The sequence below is a fragment of the Piliocolobus tephrosceles genome, chromosome 10 (assembly GCF_002776525.5).
Source record: "Piliocolobus tephrosceles isolate RC106 chromosome 10, ASM277652v3, whole genome shotgun sequence".
Taxonomy (NCBI): domain Eukaryota; kingdom Metazoa; phylum Chordata; class Mammalia; order Primates; family Cercopithecidae; genus Piliocolobus; species Piliocolobus tephrosceles.
In genome coordinates this window covers 77,907,949-77,928,033 of record NC_045443.1, presented here as the reverse complement: position 1 = coordinate 77,928,033, position 20,085 = coordinate 77,907,949, and the positions used below count along the sequence as shown (strand labels likewise).

The window sequence follows — 20,085 nt, the reverse complement described above, 5'->3', positions numbered from 1 at the left end:
TCACAAATGGGATTAGGCAACTCAGGATTTGTAAGACTTATCTTTCTTCTTCTTTTACTTAAAAGGATAGAAAGAATTAAGAATCACCTAAGTCACAAACATGCAGTCAATAATTTCTAACACTAAGTGATGCATTCTGTACATTGCAGCATTTCTTTTAAATTCATGTTTTTCAAATTATATTCCAGCTCTCTGCATCTTTGATTCAATCATAATCGCTCCAATTATCCTTTTTATATATTAAAGTTCTGTGAAACACCTAATTTGGAGAAATAATATAATCCTGCTGAAAACTGGAAATATTTCTTCAAAGTAAAGGCATTTTAGCTATTTTCATAGCCATCATCATTCACATCCTAGAGAGTGCCCATCTACAAACTGTGCAAGCCTAGAACCTTATCTATGACTAACTACATTCTGAGTGGTCTTCATTACATCTGATATTAAGCAATAACTACTATTATACTATTGTTATAATAATAACCCTTCCTGCTAACAATCAAAAACTTTTTTTAAATTAAAGAAAAACACACAAACACATTCAAACACTAAAACTATTTATATCGTATATCAACAAATGGAAAAACTTAGCTAATAAATAACTTTGAGGATAAATGATACCATCAGCACTTTAGAGAACACTTCTTGGAGGAAGTGTAATTGAGGGCCATCTTTATAAACAGAATTTTAAGTAGGTGGTAGATTCACTGTTGGTAATTCATGTGAAGCTTACATAGAGGTGTGTGTGTCTGTGTGTGTGTGTGTGTAAAGAGAGATTAAATGTATCTGACATTTTCTATACCATATTTTTTATGTCAATGGGAGTTTTATAAAATATATCTGTGCATAATTATCAATGTAAGGTAAACAATTTCTTTCACTGTGACAAGTCTGTATTATTAATAAAACTTAAGGATGTTAATAAAGAACTAGGGGAAAATTCAGTTCTTACCTGTATAAAAGTACCTGAAGTATTTCTGTAATAAACAGAGTAATATTGTATAATCCCATTAGGTTTTGAAGGAGGTGTCCAGAAAAGAATTATTGATGAAGAACTGAGGTTTACATAATAAACATCTTTGGGAGGATCGCTTGGTGCTATAAAACAAATAATTGAACAAATTACTGTATTTGTGGCTACAAGTAATGTCTGAAATGGCATGAATTTTACCTACAGTTCATAAATTAAAGTGGTAAAAATTGTTTTTCAAAAAAGCTTGAATTAGAAATAACATCTATTTAGATGTCAGAAATGAAATCCAAAAAAACACATTGGGTCACCCCTCTAATACTTTATTATAGGCATATTCAAGCTGAAGACGGATGGATTTCTTACTCATAAAATAATATCCCCTTTCTAAAACCTGTCCACTGCTCTAGATATGAGAAAACTATTATAACAGGTTTCCAATACAGAGTACATAATTTGAAATTCTAATATAACTTAAAATTTTTATATTGAATAATAAAAGTAATAGACAAATGATTCATGCATTTTATGTTGTTTCATTTAATAAACACATAAAATCCTATTTGTTGAGTAAGTTCTGTGCTAAGTGCTTTTAAAATTAAAAACTTATGTAATCTCGATAAGAACCCTGTGAAGTAGAATGATACTGTTTCCACATTACCAATGGGAAATTGAGGCACACAGAGATTAATTTTCCTAACATCACACAGCTAAAAAGTGATCAAAATACAATTTTTCATCCAATTGATAATGAATATTAGGCTTCATCATACATTTTGATATTTGAATTTTTTCTGGGCAGGATATTTTTTTAAAAAGAAAAAGAATATTCTTTTAATTGGCATACATCCTTAACTCACCTCCCTCTGGTGTTTGAAAGCTAATGATATTGCTTCTTGTTTTCCCATCACCAAATCTGGTGCTAGCTGTTACATAGGCACTGTATTCAACATTATAATCCAAATCCGATAACTCCAATGATGTTTCAGTGACATTAATAGTTTTTAATGATGATCTATTCCTGAGATAAAAAGAATATTATCTGTATAATTGAATTTTAAAAGTTAACATATACTTTTTGAGCACACTAACATTAAAAGTAAACAACATTAATATATGGAAATTTATTCATCTAGATTAATAGAATAAAGATGTTGGTTATCCTGAAATACTGAAAACAGTAAATTTCAGAATACTTTAGTAAATTAACTTATTTTGCTTTTAATTATATTCAGTAATTAGATCAAATGTTAATATGATGTTCATAATTAGAGTTTGCTTGGATCAATTTTAATGGATATTCAGGAATACTATGTACTAAAGTAATTACAGTATTCCCTTTCATACTGATGTTTTCGTTGTCCAAATATTTGTTAATTTCAAATGCTGGCAAAATCTTAAACTATTAATTTATAAAATAAATCTATCTGTCAAATATTGTACAAAAGTGACATTTACTTCAGGCCAACACAAATAAATAAATAACAAATGTCTAAATAGTGACATGTAAAATAACAAGGTTGTGGGCTCTCCTATAATTACTTAACAGAAATGAGATTGAAAACAATGTATGTATATCATACAGGAAAGAAGAAAATATAGCTCACACCTCTCACTCAATCAAAATCTTTAAAGTATTTAAAATATCACTCCAGAAAAGAAAACAAATCAAATAAATATTGACTCAAAACTCTCCAAGCACATATCAAAATCTCAGGAGGGGAAAAAAGAGTCTAAAGAACAAAATATAACACTATTTTATTTCAGTCACGTTAGTTCAGTTTCCACAGTCTGAATTGGGTATAGATTAATATCTAAAACCAAAAAATGAACATGTGCATAGTGGTGCTGAAAAATGTGTGTTGTCTTAAGATTTATATAATAAAGTTAGTAATTAAAGAATTTAGATAAGGGAATATGATCAGTAACACTGAAAAAGTATGTGTCTCATGTAATCTCATATTTTTCTTCTTCAGACACACAAAGCACCGAAGAAGTAAATGAATATTCCCTCTGAATAGAAAATGTTCTTTCTTTACCATTGAAATATTTGAAGCTTTGAATCATTAGGAGGAATAATAGATTTTAAGTGAATTAAGGGTTTCCACAGAGATACATTTCAGTCATGGTTTTACTACCACAGAAGCACCAAATTATTCCAAATATAAGTGTTGTTATCTGAAAAATAGTTGGAAAGCTTACCACGGTGAGAAAAATAATGGATTCAGAGTCTGTGATTGGAGACAGGCAGGATTAGCCAGGCTATTCAGCAATTTGAAACAGTTTCATTTGACATCCTTTTTCAGAAGCAGTCAGGAGAGCTTTCTTTGACTCCATTGAGACCAGAGGAGAGTGGTTTTAAAAACTCTTGATACTGTGGCTATTAGTTGCCAGAAAAGATTCCTTGTCATAGAAACTACCCAATTCCATACTCTTACCACTGGTCACAGGTCATTAGGACACTACAGATGAGCTAATCCAATATGGATGTCTAAAACTATGCAATTAGGATGAGCGTGGTGGCTCACACCCGTAATGCTGGCACTTTGGGAGGCCAAGGTGGTTGGATCACTTAAGACCAGGAGTTTGAGGCCAGCCTGGGCAACATGACAAAACCTTGTCTCCACTAAAAATACAAAAATTAGCCCTGCATGGTGGGCACACCTGTGGTCCCAGCTTTCAGGAGGCTGAGGCGCGAGAATTGCTTGAGCCCAGGAGGTGCGGGCTGAAGTGAGCAGATATCATGCCACTGCACTCCAGCCTGGAAACAAGCAACACTGTGTCTTAAAAAATAAACAATAAAATAAAATAAAGCTATGCTATTAGCTAAAGTAATCTAATTACATTATATCAATTTAAAAAATTATTTTCATTAATGTATTTCAATGTTTTCTGCTACCTTGCCCTGATATTCACAGCAAAATCTTGTACGTAAGTATCCACCAACTGTAAAAACTCAGTTTATGTTCCATAGAAAATGCAGAATCAAGGCAATTACCTGGAAATGGATATCAAAAATAAATTTTATCTCAAATAGATATTTTAATAAAAAGAAGCTAGTTGTTACAAATTATGTTAATCAAAATGTAATAGTTCACTTCAGTTTGCATATATATAGTTTCAACATCTAGCCTGGTTTACTCCCAAGGGACAAAATTAAGCTAACAAAAATTTTTCAGATGTCTCGTCTGCTTGAGGTTTGTTTATTTTTCTTTTGTAGTTTAGAATTGTGGCTGATATTTTAATAAATAAGTTAGAAAAATATGGTAGCATGAATATTAATTAAAACAATTCAGAATAGATCAAATATGTAAGAGATTATTTGCTATAAAACTGATAACTAAAAGAAAGAGAAAGGAGACAGAAGTGAACTATCACCAAGGCTCGAACTCCATTTTCCTAGCAGCTGTTACGGAATTGGAGATAACATACAAATCTCTGTGCTGAGGTGTGAGCTCTCTCATCTCAAAGGAGCAATCTTCTGAGCAGTCCAGAAGCTCAAAGGGTTCACTCCCTTTGAACGAACCGTGTGTAGGAAATTCATCTTTGACACTGCTATAAGTTGCTACTCTTGCTTTTAGCTGGCTTAGTTTTAAAATCTTTTTTTTTTTTTTTTTTTTTGAGACGGAGTCTTGCTCTGTGGCTCGGGCTGGAGTGCAGTGGCCGGATCTCAGCTCACTGCAAGGTCCGCCTCCCGGGTTCACGCCACTCTCCTGCCTCAGCCTCCTGAGTAGCTGGGACTACAGGCGCCCGCCACCTCCTATTAGCTTAAAAATATTATAATAGAATTATTATGTGTTCCATTATAATGTTTTATTTACATTTATAAAAGTATGTGTTCTATATCTTGATTTTTTCTCTTATCGTGTTAACACCAATGATCTATATCATAATGTTTTTGTAGTTGCATAATTTGGATATATCATAGTTATTTAGCCATTTATGAATTAACTTTTAGGCTTTTTCTCTTTTTTATTTCTTTAGCTATTAGTAGCAATGATGCTGTAGTTATCCTTAAAGAAGTATCTTTTCATAATAGTACTTTTATTTCTACCTATTAAATTGTGTGATTCTTTTTAAACTTTTTTTAATTTAATTTTTTTAAAACTTTTTAAATTTAAATTCTTTTTTTCTTTTTTTAGAGACAAGGTCTTGTTATGTTGCCCAGGCTGGACTTGAATCCTGGGCCTACAGTATCCTACCACCTCAGCCTTCCTTCAGAGTAGCTGGGACTACATGCATGCAACAATACACTGGGATACAAATTGTGTGTTCCGTGAGTCAAATGGTTGGAATGCTTTTTAAAATTTTAAGATTACTACTCCAAAATGACTACTGTATCAAATTTTAAGTTATAATAATTATAATTATTTAGAATCATACCAACAATGTGTGAGAGTTCCCATTTTGGCAAACTCACATAAATCTCTGGATATTATTAATATAGTTAGATTTTAGTAGATTTTTAGCTAGATTTTAGTTAGCCATTCCTGGCTATGAGTGAGACAGAACGTCTTCTTACATGTTTGTTGGTCATTTGTGATCCATTAGAACAAACAATCAGAAAAAAACTTATTTATGGGTTTTTAATATTTTATTTTAGTCTTTAAAATGAAAAACATTATTAGTCTGAGCTCTTTAGACACCATTCGTTAGACAGCACAAGCAAAGTTAACTTTCACACCTTCTGAATTTAGAGATGATATGTACAAAATCAATATTCAACAAAATCCAACAAAATGTAATTAGCATCTACTTTGTGTCAGGCACTACTTTAGGCATAAATATGAGTAACATACAGCCCCTATCCTCAAAATAGAGAGATAAAGCAGTAAATAATTCTAAAACAATTTGCTAATAACAGTGTGACTTCCTTAAGGACAAGGACAATAAACCTTTCCCTCAGTAGCTAAAAGTAAAGAACAAAGAAAGCAACGAGCAAATAAATTAGTTGTGACCAAAGTATAAAAAAAGAGAATAAGGCATGGCCCCAAAGATCCAGGAAATTGTTCACTAGAAAGCTAGTTTGTAAAGTTTGAGAGTAGGATAGGGAGTTGAGGGAGGTGGGAAAAGAAGACAGGAGGCCTACAGGACAAAGCAGGTCTAACTCTTACATATCCAAAGTCATAAACTGTGTACAAAGGGAGGGGATATAAATGTTACACAATAGTTATTATCTAAAATATATTACCTTTCAACACTGGCCAAATCTCTCAACCAGTGACTATTTTCAAACTGAGATGAAACTTGAGGGAAGTCCTCAGTAAAATGATTTTACTTATTTAACTCTAAGACTAATTTTGAATAGGTTTTGAAGCTTTTTCAAATTTAGGAAATGAAAAAAAATGTAATTACTTTGAAATTATTCTGTAAAAATGTAAGCTGTAGTTGTTCTGTCTTTACTCATGAGTAACACCAAAAAAAAGTCTTCAACTGGGATAAATAGTCTCTAAGAGGAAGTTATTTCCTAATTAATTTACAATTTTTTTTCAAAAGACATACCACATTTTGACATCTAGGGCATAAAAGAAATTCTAGATCAAAAGAGCAATTTCTTTGCTTTACCAGCTTCTTTGTTTATCTCTTATAACACCAAGTCCATGCTAGGCAACGATTGCCTATGAAGGAATCCTGAATACCCAAACCACAGTAAATAAATTTCTCTGTTTCCATAAGTATGAATATGTATGGTTCTCTAGCCAAGGTTTGAGACCCTTTGAAAAGTCATAGTTTTAATTTTAATCTTTATCATTTGATATTTTGTTCCATGTGCATAATCTACCATATGATACATCTATCCCTGTTCAGTTTTGTGAATTTATTTTCAAAACTTTAATCAGTTATTATTTAAATGTCCTAGATTAATCCCTTCACTCACTAACTATAACTCCCTGAAATGAAGAATGTGAGCACTCACTCACTTGACTCTTTATTAGATTATTTTTTTCCTCATATGAAGCAGTGATGTTCATTAATTTTCCCATTACATAAGGAAACTACTCTTCTATGTTGTACTTTAGCATAATTACTCTACACAACTTGATAGCATCAGTGGGTTAGTGATTGTGCATTAAATAACCCCAAACTAGCAAGGCATAAACAGTTGCACATTACTAAAGCTGTTCTAGCATCTCAGAGACAGTCTGAGTCAAAGTAGGTATTCATTTGTTGTTATTGTTCTTATTGTCATCATTTGGTTGACTGGCTAACTTGGTTTGGTTTGGTTTGGCTTTGTTTTGCTTGTTTGCCTTTGGTAGGAAAGATACCTTTAAAAGATTAAAGGAAAAAGTCACCGAAGAGAATGAGTTTGAAGCTGAGGAATCATACACTAATAATCCATAGATAGCTTTAGAGCAGACACAAGGAATTAGGATCCAGAAGGCAGCAGGAAGGATTGCACTTGAACTGAAAAAGAGATTTCATATTCTGAGAATGGATATAAATGAGTTGATGGATTCTGGAAGCAGGAATTTGAAGCAGTCAAATTTTTGAGATAGTCACCTCAATTTTAAGTTTAGAATGGAAGCTGGGTTTGTCTGCTTTGAATGAGGTGAGTGAGATTTAGTAAAGGGCTTGAAAATAGAGATAATTTGAGAAAATTTCCAAGGACAACAGGGGAGGAAACTGATCAAAAATATGTAAAATGACTTCCCAGGGGTGCTCAGAGGTTAGTGAGATTAGAAAAAAAAAACAAGATTTTTAAATGTACAATACTTCTTTCTTTCATTACTTCAACAAATATTTATTGAGGGCCTAAAATATAAGTCATTATACTTTGTGATGGAAATATGAAGGTGACAAAGACATGACCTCTGGCTTCAATGGGTTTATAGCCATATAGTTATCATCCCATTAGGGCTCCAGAATTTGAGTAAAATACTTCAGAAAATGGGCTATTGGAGGAATACACAATTATTAACTACCCATTTCTCTCCTTTAAAGCTTATAAACTATTCAGATTTTTTCATTTTCTTTTACAAAGTGTATAAGTTATATCTTTTTTTATTATTTTATTATTATTATACATTAAGTTCTAGGGTACATGTGCATAACGTGCAGGTTTGTTACATATGTATACTTGTGCCATGTTGGTGTGCTGCACCCATCAACTCGTCAGCACCCATCAACTCGTCATTTACATCAGGTATAACTCCCAACGCAATCCCTCCCCCCTCCCCCCTCCCCATGATAGGCCCCGGTGTGTGATGTTCCCCTTCCAAAGTCCAAGTGATCTCATTGTTCAGTTCCCACCTATGAGTGAGAATATGCGGTGTTTGGTTTTCTGTTCTTGTGATAGTTTGCTGAGAATGATGGTTTCCAGCTGCATCCATGTCCCTACAAAGGACACAAACTCATCCTTTTTTATGGCTGCATAGTATTCCATCGTGTATATGTGTCACATTTTCTTAATCCAGTCTGTCACTGATGGACATTTGGGTTGATTCCAAGTCTTTGCTATTGTGAATAGTGTCGCAATAAACATACGTGAGCATGTGTCTTTATAGCAGCATGATTTATAATCCTTTGGGTATATACCCAGTAATGGGATGGCTGGGTCATATGGTATTTCTAGTTCTAGATCCTTGAGGAATCGCCATACTGTTTTCCATAATGGTTGAACTAGTTTACAATCCCACCAACAGTGTAAAAGTGTTCCTATTTCTCCACATCCTCTCCAGCACCTGTTGTTTCCTGACTTTTTAATGATTGCCATTCTAACTGATGTGAGATGGTATCTCATTATGGTTTTGATTTGCATTTCTCTGATGGCCAGTGATGATGAGCATTTTTTCATGTGTCTGTTGGCTGTATGAATGTCTTCTTTTGAGAAATGTCTGTTCATATCCTTTGCCCACTTTTTGATGGGGTTGTTTGTTTTTTTCTTGTAAATTTGTTTGAGTTCTTTGTAGGTTCTGGATATTAGCCCTTTGTCTGATGAGTAGATTGCAAAAATTTTCTCCCATTCTGTGGGTTGCCTGTTCACTCTGATGATAGTTTCTTTTGCTGTGCAGAAGCTCTTTAGTTTAATTAGATCCCATTTGTCAATTTTGGCTTTTGTTGCCATTGCTTTTGGTGTTTTAGACATGAAGTCCTTGCCCATGCCTATGTCCTGAATGGTATTCCCTAGGTTTTCTTCTAGGGTTTTTATGGTATTAGGTCTAACATTTAAGTCTCTAATCCATCTTGAATTAATTTTCATATAAGGAGTAAGGAAAGGATCCAGTTTCAGCTTTCTACTTATGGCTAGCCAATTTTCCCAGCACCATGTATTAAATAGGGAATCTTTTGCCCATTTCTTGTTTTTGTCAGGTTTGTCAAAGATCAGATGGCTGTAGATGTGTGGTATTATTTCTGAGGACTCTGTTCTGTTCCATTGGTCTATATCTCTGTTTTGGTACCAGTACCATGCTGTTTTGGTTACTGTAGCCTTATAGTATAGTTTGAAGTCAGGTAGCGTGATGCCTCCAGCTTTGTCCTTTTGACTTAGGATTGTCTTGGCAATGCGGGCTCTTTTTTGGTTCCACATGAACTTTAAAGCAGTTTTTTCCAATTCTGTGAAGAAACTCATTGGTAGCTTGATGGGGATGGCATTGAATCTATAAATTACCTTGGGCAGTATGGCCATTTTCACGATATTGATTCTTCCTATCCATGAGCATGGTATGTTCTTCCATTTGTTTGTGTCCTCTTTTATTTCACTGAGCAGTGGTTTGTAGTTCTCCTTGAAGAGGTCCTTTACATCCCTTGTAAGTTGGATTCCTAGGTATTTTATTGTCTCTGAAGCAATTGTGAATGGAAGTTCATTCATGATTTGGCTCTCTGTTTGACTGTTACATAAGTTATATCTTACTAGAAGTTTGTGATTTCATCCGTTTGAAATTTATTGTCATAAGGTTATTTTAAATGTCCACTTATTTATTTATTTTTGAGACAGGGTCTCACTCTGTGACCCAGGCTGGAGTGCGGTGGTGCGATCACGGGCTCACTGCAGCGTCGATGGCCCCAGCCCCAGGCTCAGGTGATCCTCTCATCTCAGCCTCCTGAATAGCTGGGACTACAGGCATATATTACCACACCTGGTTATTTTTTTTAGAGATGGGGTCTCACCATGGTGCCCAGGCTGGTCTCAAACTCCTAGGTTCAAGTCATCAGCCCACCTTGGCCTCTCAAAGTGCTGGGATGACAGATATTTCTTAATTTTTAGGTATCCGTAGTTACGGTGCCCAGGGTGGTCTCAAACTCCTGGGATCAAGCCATCTGCCCACCTTGGCCACCCAAAGTGCTGAGATTAAAGATATCTCTTAATTTTTAAGTTATCTGTAGTTATGTCTCCTTTTTCATTCCTAACATTAAATTAAATGTGCTTTTTCTCCTTTATCTGGATCATCTCCCCATTTCTTTTTTAACTCTATATTTTAAACTACTTATTAGTTTTGCTTTTCTCTGTTGTAAATTTTTAATTTAGTTTCTGTAAGTATGGAATTTATGAATTATATATGATTATTAATTATAATATGGGAATAATTATTCATGTTTTCTTTCCTGTCTGCTTGAGAACTTATCAAGTTTGTACAAAGGGAGAGCAAAGCATAATATTTAATACTTTAAAGCATCATGAATTAAATATTAGAACACCATTTTTATTTGGAAAAGAGTCCATTTTTGTGAACAATAACAGTATAGTATATATATATAATAATGAATTAAATAACTTTGACCTAAATTAAATTGTGTTCAAATGAATACAAGGTTAACAATTACTTGACAGGGTTTACAGAGTATAAATATTTCTCAAAATATTTTTCTACTGGAAATTTTAAAAAGTTATGAGTTCTATAAATATAATCATAAAATTAATTTTATAAATGAAAGTATCTTTTAACACATTTGATCAAGAAATAAGAAAGATGGTCTTTTTGCTGAAAATCTGCCAAGTGTTGTAGAAACAAAAATGATTTTTAAAAAAAGCTAAGGTGCTGCAAAGTGCTTAATGTATAGCAAGCTTTAAAACGTAATCAGTGGTGGATTGCCTTTTAGTAGAGGCTTTTAATTTATAATCCTAAAGCTCTAAAGGTTGGAAAAAATTACTTAAATAATTTTTTTTCAGTAAATCAGTGCCCTTCCACTTTATTAAAGACATTTTCTTTCACTTTTTTCTTCAATAGTTTCAAATACCTGATCACCACATGAATTTCTCATAATAAGGCTTTAAAAAAATAAAAACTCATTACTTTTCATTTCTTAGAGAAAGCTCTGGTTAGGACTCTTAAATTTAACCAAATAGTATTAACGTTAGCCCCTGTTTTAAATGTGGCAGATATACACCATGGAATACTATGCAGCCATAAAAAAAGATGAGTTAATGTCCTTTGTAGGGACATGGATGAAGCTGGAAGCCATCATTCTCAGCCAACTATCGCAAGGACCAAAAACCAAATACTGCATGTTCTCACTCATAGGTGGGAATTGAACAATGAGAACACTTGGACACAGGAAGGGGAACATCACACACTGGAGCCTGTCATGGGGTGGGGGGAGTGGGGAGGGATAGCATTAGGAGATATACCTAATGTAAATGAAAAGTTAATGGGTGCAGCACACCAACATGGCACACGTATACATATGTAACAAACCTGCACATTGTGCACATGTACCCTAGAACATAAAGTATAATAAAAATAAAAATAAAAAAATTTTAAACACATGGTACCTGTCTTAGCAAAATTTAGAATATTGCTACTCTTGGCTCTCCCCAAATAATATAATTTCAAACTGTCTGTTCTTCTGTTACTCTAAAACGCTGTGGAAAGTGTTGCTTATGGGAGACTTGAAGGATGGGTAAACCTTTAAATTTGCTATTCTGGCCTTTGATCAAACAGAAGCTACAGAAAGCCATATACATTATACATTTGATCTTAATTGTCTGTGAAATCACCCTCACCTTACTATATATATATTTTTGTGGAAATTCTTATCACTTTCCAATTCTATACCCACATTATTCTATTCACCATACAAAAACCACACTAATAGTCTTTGGACTAATATGTCCAACCGACTCTTCTGAAAGTTTCTGGAATTCCAATGTATGGAACTAGTTCTCTAACTTAGTTTCCTCCAACCAAAGATTTAGCTCCCAAATCTAGTCTCTCTGCAGTCTTCCTTTCTGTAAACACCTGCTTCTCTGAGATGGCCGATTCTGGGTTCCACTTCGTACCCTGTCTCCATAGATTTTGATTTTTATGTGGAGATCCATATACCAGAGAAGGCACAGATAGGATGGGGCATAGAACTGTGGAAATCCAGAGCATTAGAGAGGTTAAATTAAAATTGACCCCAAACATGCTGAAATACGTACATGTGGTTTCTTCTTTAGATTGCTCATGCTCTCTTTTAAAAATTGTTTAGAATACTTACTATATGCAAGGCACTGAGCTAATGACTTGTGATAAAGTACAGTCCCTACACTAGACCTTACCAACTCGCAAGAAGACCCTTATTAAACTAGAAAACACAAATGTTATGGCAATTATAGAAAGAGAACTGAGCTTTTCAGTAGGTCAAGTATGTATTATAAAAATAACCACTAGTATACTCCCATTTTTTTATAGTATCCACATTATTTAAGAAGGGAGAACTAAGGCAATTCAGTAATAAACTGATTTCTTATAAATAGAAACACATGCGCACGCACACACACACACACACACACACACACACACACACACACACACACAATGAGAGACCTGAGAGTGACAGAGAGAGAATATGACTGTTAGTATTACACAGAATTTTAAAATTTTATTTAAACCATGTACCCAAAGATGTATGATCACACTCCTGGAGAAAACATTCCACAGGCTTTCCATTGCACTCACAATAAAATTCAAACTTCTTATTGATTGGCTTCAAGACTCAATATATATGGCCTAACATCTCTCCAGTTTTATCTACTGCCACTTTTCTCCTGTGCCATTATACACAAGACACAAAGGCCATCTCATTGTTGACCACGCCAAGCTTCTTGCTGTTAACCACACCTGATAACATTATCAGGACATTTCAGCAATATGTATCAATATTTTCCTATTTTTGCTAATGCCAATTTAGGATGAATCCAGTACTTGAAACTAAAAGAATCTTGACTATTATTAATCTTGACCTGTTTCCTTCTTTCAATAGTTCCACATATGCCTTGATTCTGAGGATTTCCACCATCTTCATCACTTCTCCCTGAACAAGCTCTACTCTGTCTATTCAAATTGTACTAACCAGTAATCCAACTGGCTTGATTCATGAAACAGTGTAATTATCATTCTTTCATAATAGATACAGTCCATCAATGAACACAGACCAATAGTAAGCCAATAATTTTTTTGGTAGAAATATCCCATATGAGTTGATGCAATAAGCTTACTTAAACTCCCTAAATATTTTTCACACATGCTGTTGTCAAATTCAGACTTCTATAATCTTATAAATGCACTGTTTTTATAAAGGCCAATTATAACACATATTCCTACTGGTGTGGTAAAAGCATAATTTGAGAGTAACGCAGATCTGGGTGTGAATTCTGATTCTGTCATCCTTAGCTCTGTAACCTTACCTTTTTGTCCTTAATCTCATCAAGAATATTTCCACAACTATAAAATGAGGATAACAGTCTTTTCTTTGTGGTATTTTTGAAAAAAAGAAAAAATATGTAAGAAACATTTGTCTCAGAATGGTAACTAGTACACTATAAACTAAAAATAAAATCCTAAGCCTGTCAACCAACTGAACCTTAAAAAAAATGGAGTTTCTGGCCATGACAGGATGGGAGGTCAGGCATACCTCAGTATACCCCTCACCGTTTACTGTTAGACACAACAGCTGATCTAAATTAATGCTAAAATTGTACAATAGTCCGTTTTCATGCTGCTGATAAAGACATACCCGAGACTGATAATTTATAAAGAAAAAGAGGTTTAATGGACTCACAGTTTGACGTGGCTGAGGCGGCCTCACAATCATGGTGGCAGGCAAAAGGCATGTCTTAGGGCGGCAGGCAAGAGAGGATGGTCTAGTGAGACTTGTTCACTACCATGAGAAAATATGGGGGAAACTGCCACCAGGATTAAATTATCTCCTACCAGTTCCTCCAACAACATGTGGAAATTATGGGAGCTACAATCAACATGAGATGAGATTTGGGTGGGGACACAACCAAACCATATCAAATAGAGACCACGAGGCTGAGAGAACAGACGCTTTGTGACAGTAAGATACCAAATTATAAACACAACATATGGCCATGTCAGGCAAGGGTTAAGTCATGTATCCCCCCCCCCAATCCCCACCCAAAACACACACTTAAACTATGCTCTAACTGCCATAGGTTTTTATTTTTCTCTAGCAGTTAAACAAGCACTGGCCTCAAGATAAGCAATGTTAAAACAATTGTAGCTCACCACCAGACAGAGACTAACTGAACCCCTGTTCCACAAGCCATAATTACAGCTTTGATTGGACAAGATACCGATTTCAGTAACTTTCTCCTGATAAGACCACTGGCCATGGACTGGTTCTGGCTAATTTACAGAGGCTGTGCACCTGAATGACTTTGTGTATTGAAAAAATCCTTTGATGTATAGGATCTAATTGTAATACATTTAAATGTGAAGTCTCCACCCCAAAGTGAACATGGATCATTTGTTACATACATGTTTGTTCAATACACATGCGTCAGGACCACTTTCCTGAATATTCATAGCTCCTTCTGTAGCAGTTTGAATATGTATATTTAGGTAACCCTTTCAGCATAAAGCTCCTACCCCGATCCCTCCTCCTTCAAAGTGCCCATCTCCAGTCTTTGCTGGAGGCACATTTCCCAGGCTGAGAGATGGCCACCTTGCAGACTGTGATCTTTTAAAAGAAATAAAGTCTCTTTTCTAAATTTTTAGATTGTGAGATTTTTAAGTTAATAGCACTACTCTTGATTCAGTTCCTTCAACTTTCTGAGACATTTTGTTCCCCAAGTCTGACATGCAAAGAAATCACAATCTCTCTCAGTGTTTTTCTTTTCAAAAACTCGATGAGAAGACTGCCCAATTCAACAGTTAATAACTCAAGTTTCAGACAGGCAAAATAAATGACTAACAAGTCTGGTTTAAAATAAGGTTTGGTGGCAAGAAGTGAAAGTTCTCTATAATAAAAACTACAAAACATTGATGAAAAAACGTGAAGAGGACACCAAAAATGGAAAGCTATTCGATGTCATGGGGTGGAAGAATCAATATTATTAAAATATCCTATCCATACTACCCAAAGCAATCTACAGATGCAATGCAATCTCTGTCAAAATATCAAAAACATTTTTCACAGAAACAGAAAAAAATCCTAAAATTTATATAGAACTATGAAAGACCCAGCATAACAAAGCTATCCTAAGCAAAGAGAACAAAACTGGAGAAATCACATTGTCTGACTTCAAATTATACTATAGAATTATAGTAACCAAAATAGTATAGTACTGGCATAAAAACAGACACAAAGACCAATGGAACAGAATAGAGAACCCAGAAACAAGTTCACATACTACAATGAACTCATTCTCGATAAAGATGCCAAAAAAATACATTGGAGGAAGGACAGTCTCTTCAATAAATGGTGCCGGGAAAACTGGATATCAATATGCAGAAGAATGAAACTTGACCTCCATGTTTCACCATATACAGAAATTAAATCAAAATGGATTAAATACTTAAATCTAAGACCTCAAACAATGAAACTATTGCATGAAAACATTGGGCAAAATCTCCAGGATATTGATCTGGGTGAAAATTTATTGAGCAATACCCCACAAGCATAGGCAACCAAAGCAAAAATGGACAAATGGGATCACAACAAGTTAAAGAGCCTCTATACAGCAAAGAAAACAATCAACAAAGAGAAGAGACAACCCACAGAATAGGAGAAAACATTTGCAAACTATCAATCTGACAAGGGATTAATAACCAGAATGCATAAGGAGCTCAAACAACTCTACAGGAAAAAAACTAATAATCCAATCAAAAATGGACAAAATATTTGAATAGACATGTCTCAAAAGGTGACATACAGATGTCAAGAGGGCATATGAAAAGGTGCTCAACATCATTGATCATCAGAGAAATGCAAATCAAAACTACAGTGAGACACCATCTTTCCCCAGCTAAATAGCTCTTATCCAAAAGACAGGCAATAACAAATGCTGGAGAAAATGTGAAGAAAAGGGAACACTTGCACACTGTTGGTGGGAATGCAAATTAGTAAAATCACTATGGTGAACAGTTGGGAGGTTCCTCGAAAAACTAAAAATAGAGCTAATGTAAAATCTAGCAATCCCACTGCTGGGTATATAGCCAAAAGAAAGGAAATCAGTATATGAAAGAGATATCTGCACTTACATATTTGTTGCAGTACTCTTCACAACAGCCAGGATTTGGAAGCAACCAAAATGCCCATCAACAGATGACTCAATAAAGAAACTGTGGTACATCTATACACAATGGAATACTATGCAGCAATAAAAAAGAATGAGATGCCATCATGGTCATTGTGTTAAGTGAAATAAGTCAGGCACAAAAGACAAACTTCACATGTGCTCATTTATTTGTGGATGCCAAATATCAAAACAGTTGAGCTTACGGAGATAGGAGAGTAGAAGGGTGGTTACCAGAAGCTGGGAAGGGTAGTGAGGAGGGATGGGGAAAGTGGGGATGGTTAATGGGTATAAAAAAATACAAAGAATGAATATGACCTAGTATTTGATAGTGCAACAGGGTGACTACAATAAATAATAATTTAATTGTACATTATAAAATAACTAAAAGAGTATAATTAGATTGTTTATAACATGAAGGACAAACGCTTGAGGGGATGGATACCCCATTTTCCATGATGTTATTATTACTTGTTACATGCTTGTATCAAAGTATTTCATGTGCCCCATAAATATATAAACCTACTAGGTACCTACAAAATTTTCTTTAAGTTAAAATGAAATAAGAGGGTGTGATGGGAACCATGGTAAACAACTAAGCAAATGCTTCAGATAAAAGACAGTCACCATTCAACTCTGCTGATTTTTTTCTACAGGAAATATGGCAAAAGTGTTCTGATTTTTATAAGGGACAAAGGAAATTGAAGTTTTACAAGAGATCTACTCATTTTTTTTAACACTAACAATCAATTCTAAATTTATGACCCACTTGCAAAGCATGAGTGGCCGTGGGCTTGACCTTGGCACTCAAGCTTCCAAGTGATTCAGAAAATGACTATCAGGAAACAGCTGAGGGAGAACATTGGTCAGAACATTGGTCATCCCACTAGAAACCTCATATTAAGCCCTAAAAAGCATTCATGTGCTCTACCACTCCATCTATCTGTATTTCTTTCTTTCGTCTTCCCAACCTAGCTCAGTATTCCATGTCTATAACGCTACTTGTCAAACTCTTGACAGTCATTCCTGCTGCCTTCATACACTGCCTCCACTGAGATGCTCTCCTAATTCACAAATCTATCTTTACCACTTTCACTCCAAAGTGGATATAACTTCAGAAAATCTGAAATGGCCCCCTTCACATTTTGATTATTGATCTGTATTATATGCAGTAACCATGAGGTCATTTTTAACATGGTGAACGTCTTTTAGAAAACTTGAAGAAACTAGAGTAGGTATACATTTTTAGGATTCAGAAGTCCATTTACAAAGGTAAGTTTTATGTTACTGGGGGAATTATTTGACCAGTGATATTTAATAAAGAGCTGCATTAGAATTATTTTGACTTCCTAACATATTCTTTGGCAATTGTTTTTCAATTATTTCACATAGGTATATCTTCTCTGCAATAAGTCTTCAATCGTTTTAAGGTGCTGTATGTTATATATCTCCCCACAGGGTTTAAGAAACATTTGTCAGACTGACTGTTTCAGAATTACCTCTCATAATTACTACTAAGAAAATTGAGAAACATTTCAGAGTGAAGATTTGTATATGGTAGAATTTTAAGCATCACTTTCAGTCCTCAGTCTTTTAGCTATAGAGGGTATATTCTCTTAGAAGTTTCCTAAAGAAAGAAGAAAACTACTGTTAAATTTTACTGACACATCTAGAAGTAAAAGCACTAAACAATTCCAAGTTGAATTCAAGAAAACAGTAAATAAATAAGTTCTACTAGAACATCATGCCTCAATTCAAAATGTATTAAAAGAATAAGCTTACATTGCTCCAATATAAATCCATTTATTTAATGGTGGTTGCCCTAGGAATTTAAGGACTGTGTATCATTTTAAAAATATGTGTTATTTATCAATAACTGCAGGGGGAAAATGCTGGTTTACCATCTTGATGGATGATAAAAGTTATTTTGCAAAGCAAACTTCAGAAGGAAAAATCATTTTAAAATGCAACAGATTAAAACAGATTTCTGAACACACCATCTACAAACCAAGTGTGACTCATATAATAATGGATATAAAATGGTTACGCATTAATCCTCATGAGTTATTTTGCCAAGAAATACTAATGATAAAGAAAAAAGTTACCCAATATAACAAATATAATAGGCAGTCTGCATTTTGAAGACACACTCAAAAAGAGAAATATTCAGCCAGGTGCAGTGGCTCACGCCTGTAATCCCAGCACTGTGGAAAGCTGAGGCAGGAGGATCACCTGAGGACAGGAGTTCAAGACCAGTCTGGCCAACATGGCGAAACCCCGTCTCTGGTGAAAAAAGCTAAGTGTGGTAATGGGCATCTGCAATCCCAGCTACTCGGGAGCCTGAGGGAGGAGAATCACTTGAACCCAGGAGGCAGAAGTTGCAGTGAGCCAAGATGGTGCCATTGCACTACAGCCTGGGCAACACAGCAAGACCCCCTCCCCCCCCCCAAAAAAAGGAAATATTGAAATAAATGTCTTTATAAGAATTTGGTAATTATTGGATCAACTGAAATAATGGAAACTGAGAATTATGAGAGAACTATGGACTCCTGAAGCAGGAATCCTGCTAGCAATGATAGCTACCATTTTTTAAGTACTTTATAGGAACCAAAGATAATTGAGTGACAGAGCCAAGATTCAAACCCATGTCTCACTGACTAAAAACTCATGTGTATTACATTATGATACATGCCTCTTTTCCCCATAATAAACCCGATTATGGTAAGAGTTCCCAAAAAAGATTAGTGATCACTAATGAAGGAATCCAGAATTATGAGCATTCCCTTCACTACATTTACTATACCTTACAGGGCTATTTCCAGCTAAGATACTAAAGTATGTTAGTAAGATACTAAAGCATAAAGCTTTCAGCAAGCATCTTAGTAAGACGATGCTGAAAATTTAAATATATATCTGTGTATATTTAATTATCATTTATATATATACACATATATATTATAGATAATATTCTTGAATATGTTAAGGTCTATCACCTTTTTGTTCTTTATGTAATCTTACTCTATTCCACTGAGTCATCCATTATCTGAAAAAGCATCACTATTCTTATTGCAGAAATGCAATGAGAAAAACATAATTTAATACAATAATTATATATAATGTATATGTACATATATGTATATTGTATAATACGTTATATATGAAATATTATATAATATTTATATCTTTTATATATTTTTATATATAATATATATTTTATATGTACACAGTTTCTAACTTAAAACATACTCTTCATTCATTCATCCATTGAACAAACATTGTTTCAATTACATTTCAGGTAATAGTCTCTTCTAAATACAGCAATGAACAAAGTAGATTTTAAAGCAGAGAGAGGGAGAGAGAGAGACTGTGTGTGTGTGTATGTGTGTGTGTGTGTGTGTAAAATAAAGCCAAGTTTTACTGAGGGAAAAGTGTTTTCTACATTCCATTTACACATCAAGAGCCAATCCTGGATTGAGACCACAGAGTTTTATAATTAAGTCGTTATAATAAATTAAGACCCTTGAAGTGTAGAAAGAAAAGAGTATACGGAAGAAGGAAATTTCCGTCTGTCAAAAGAAAGAAAGGTAAAAGGAAAAATTTTGCACTACGAAAAAAGAGTGAGAGAAATAAAAGGGCAAAGACATCACTCTGG

General features: G+C 34.4%; 1 protein-coding gene across 1 annotated transcript in view; it reads right to left on the bottom strand.

Annotated features, from left to right (window-relative positions):
• PTPRQ (protein tyrosine phosphatase receptor type Q) overlaps positions 1–20,085 on the bottom strand; it is a 212,543-nt gene that overhangs the window by 140,996 nt on the left and 51,462 nt on the right. Inside the window, exons 18-19 of the mRNA XM_031936254.1 lie at positions 1,831–1,991; positions 953–1,098 (exon numbers count right to left, since the gene is read on the bottom strand). Coding sequence (XP_031792114.1) covers positions 953–1,098; positions 1,831–1,991 — 307 coding nt within the window. The remainder of the gene's footprint in view (positions 1–952; positions 1,099–1,830; positions 1,992–20,085) is intronic.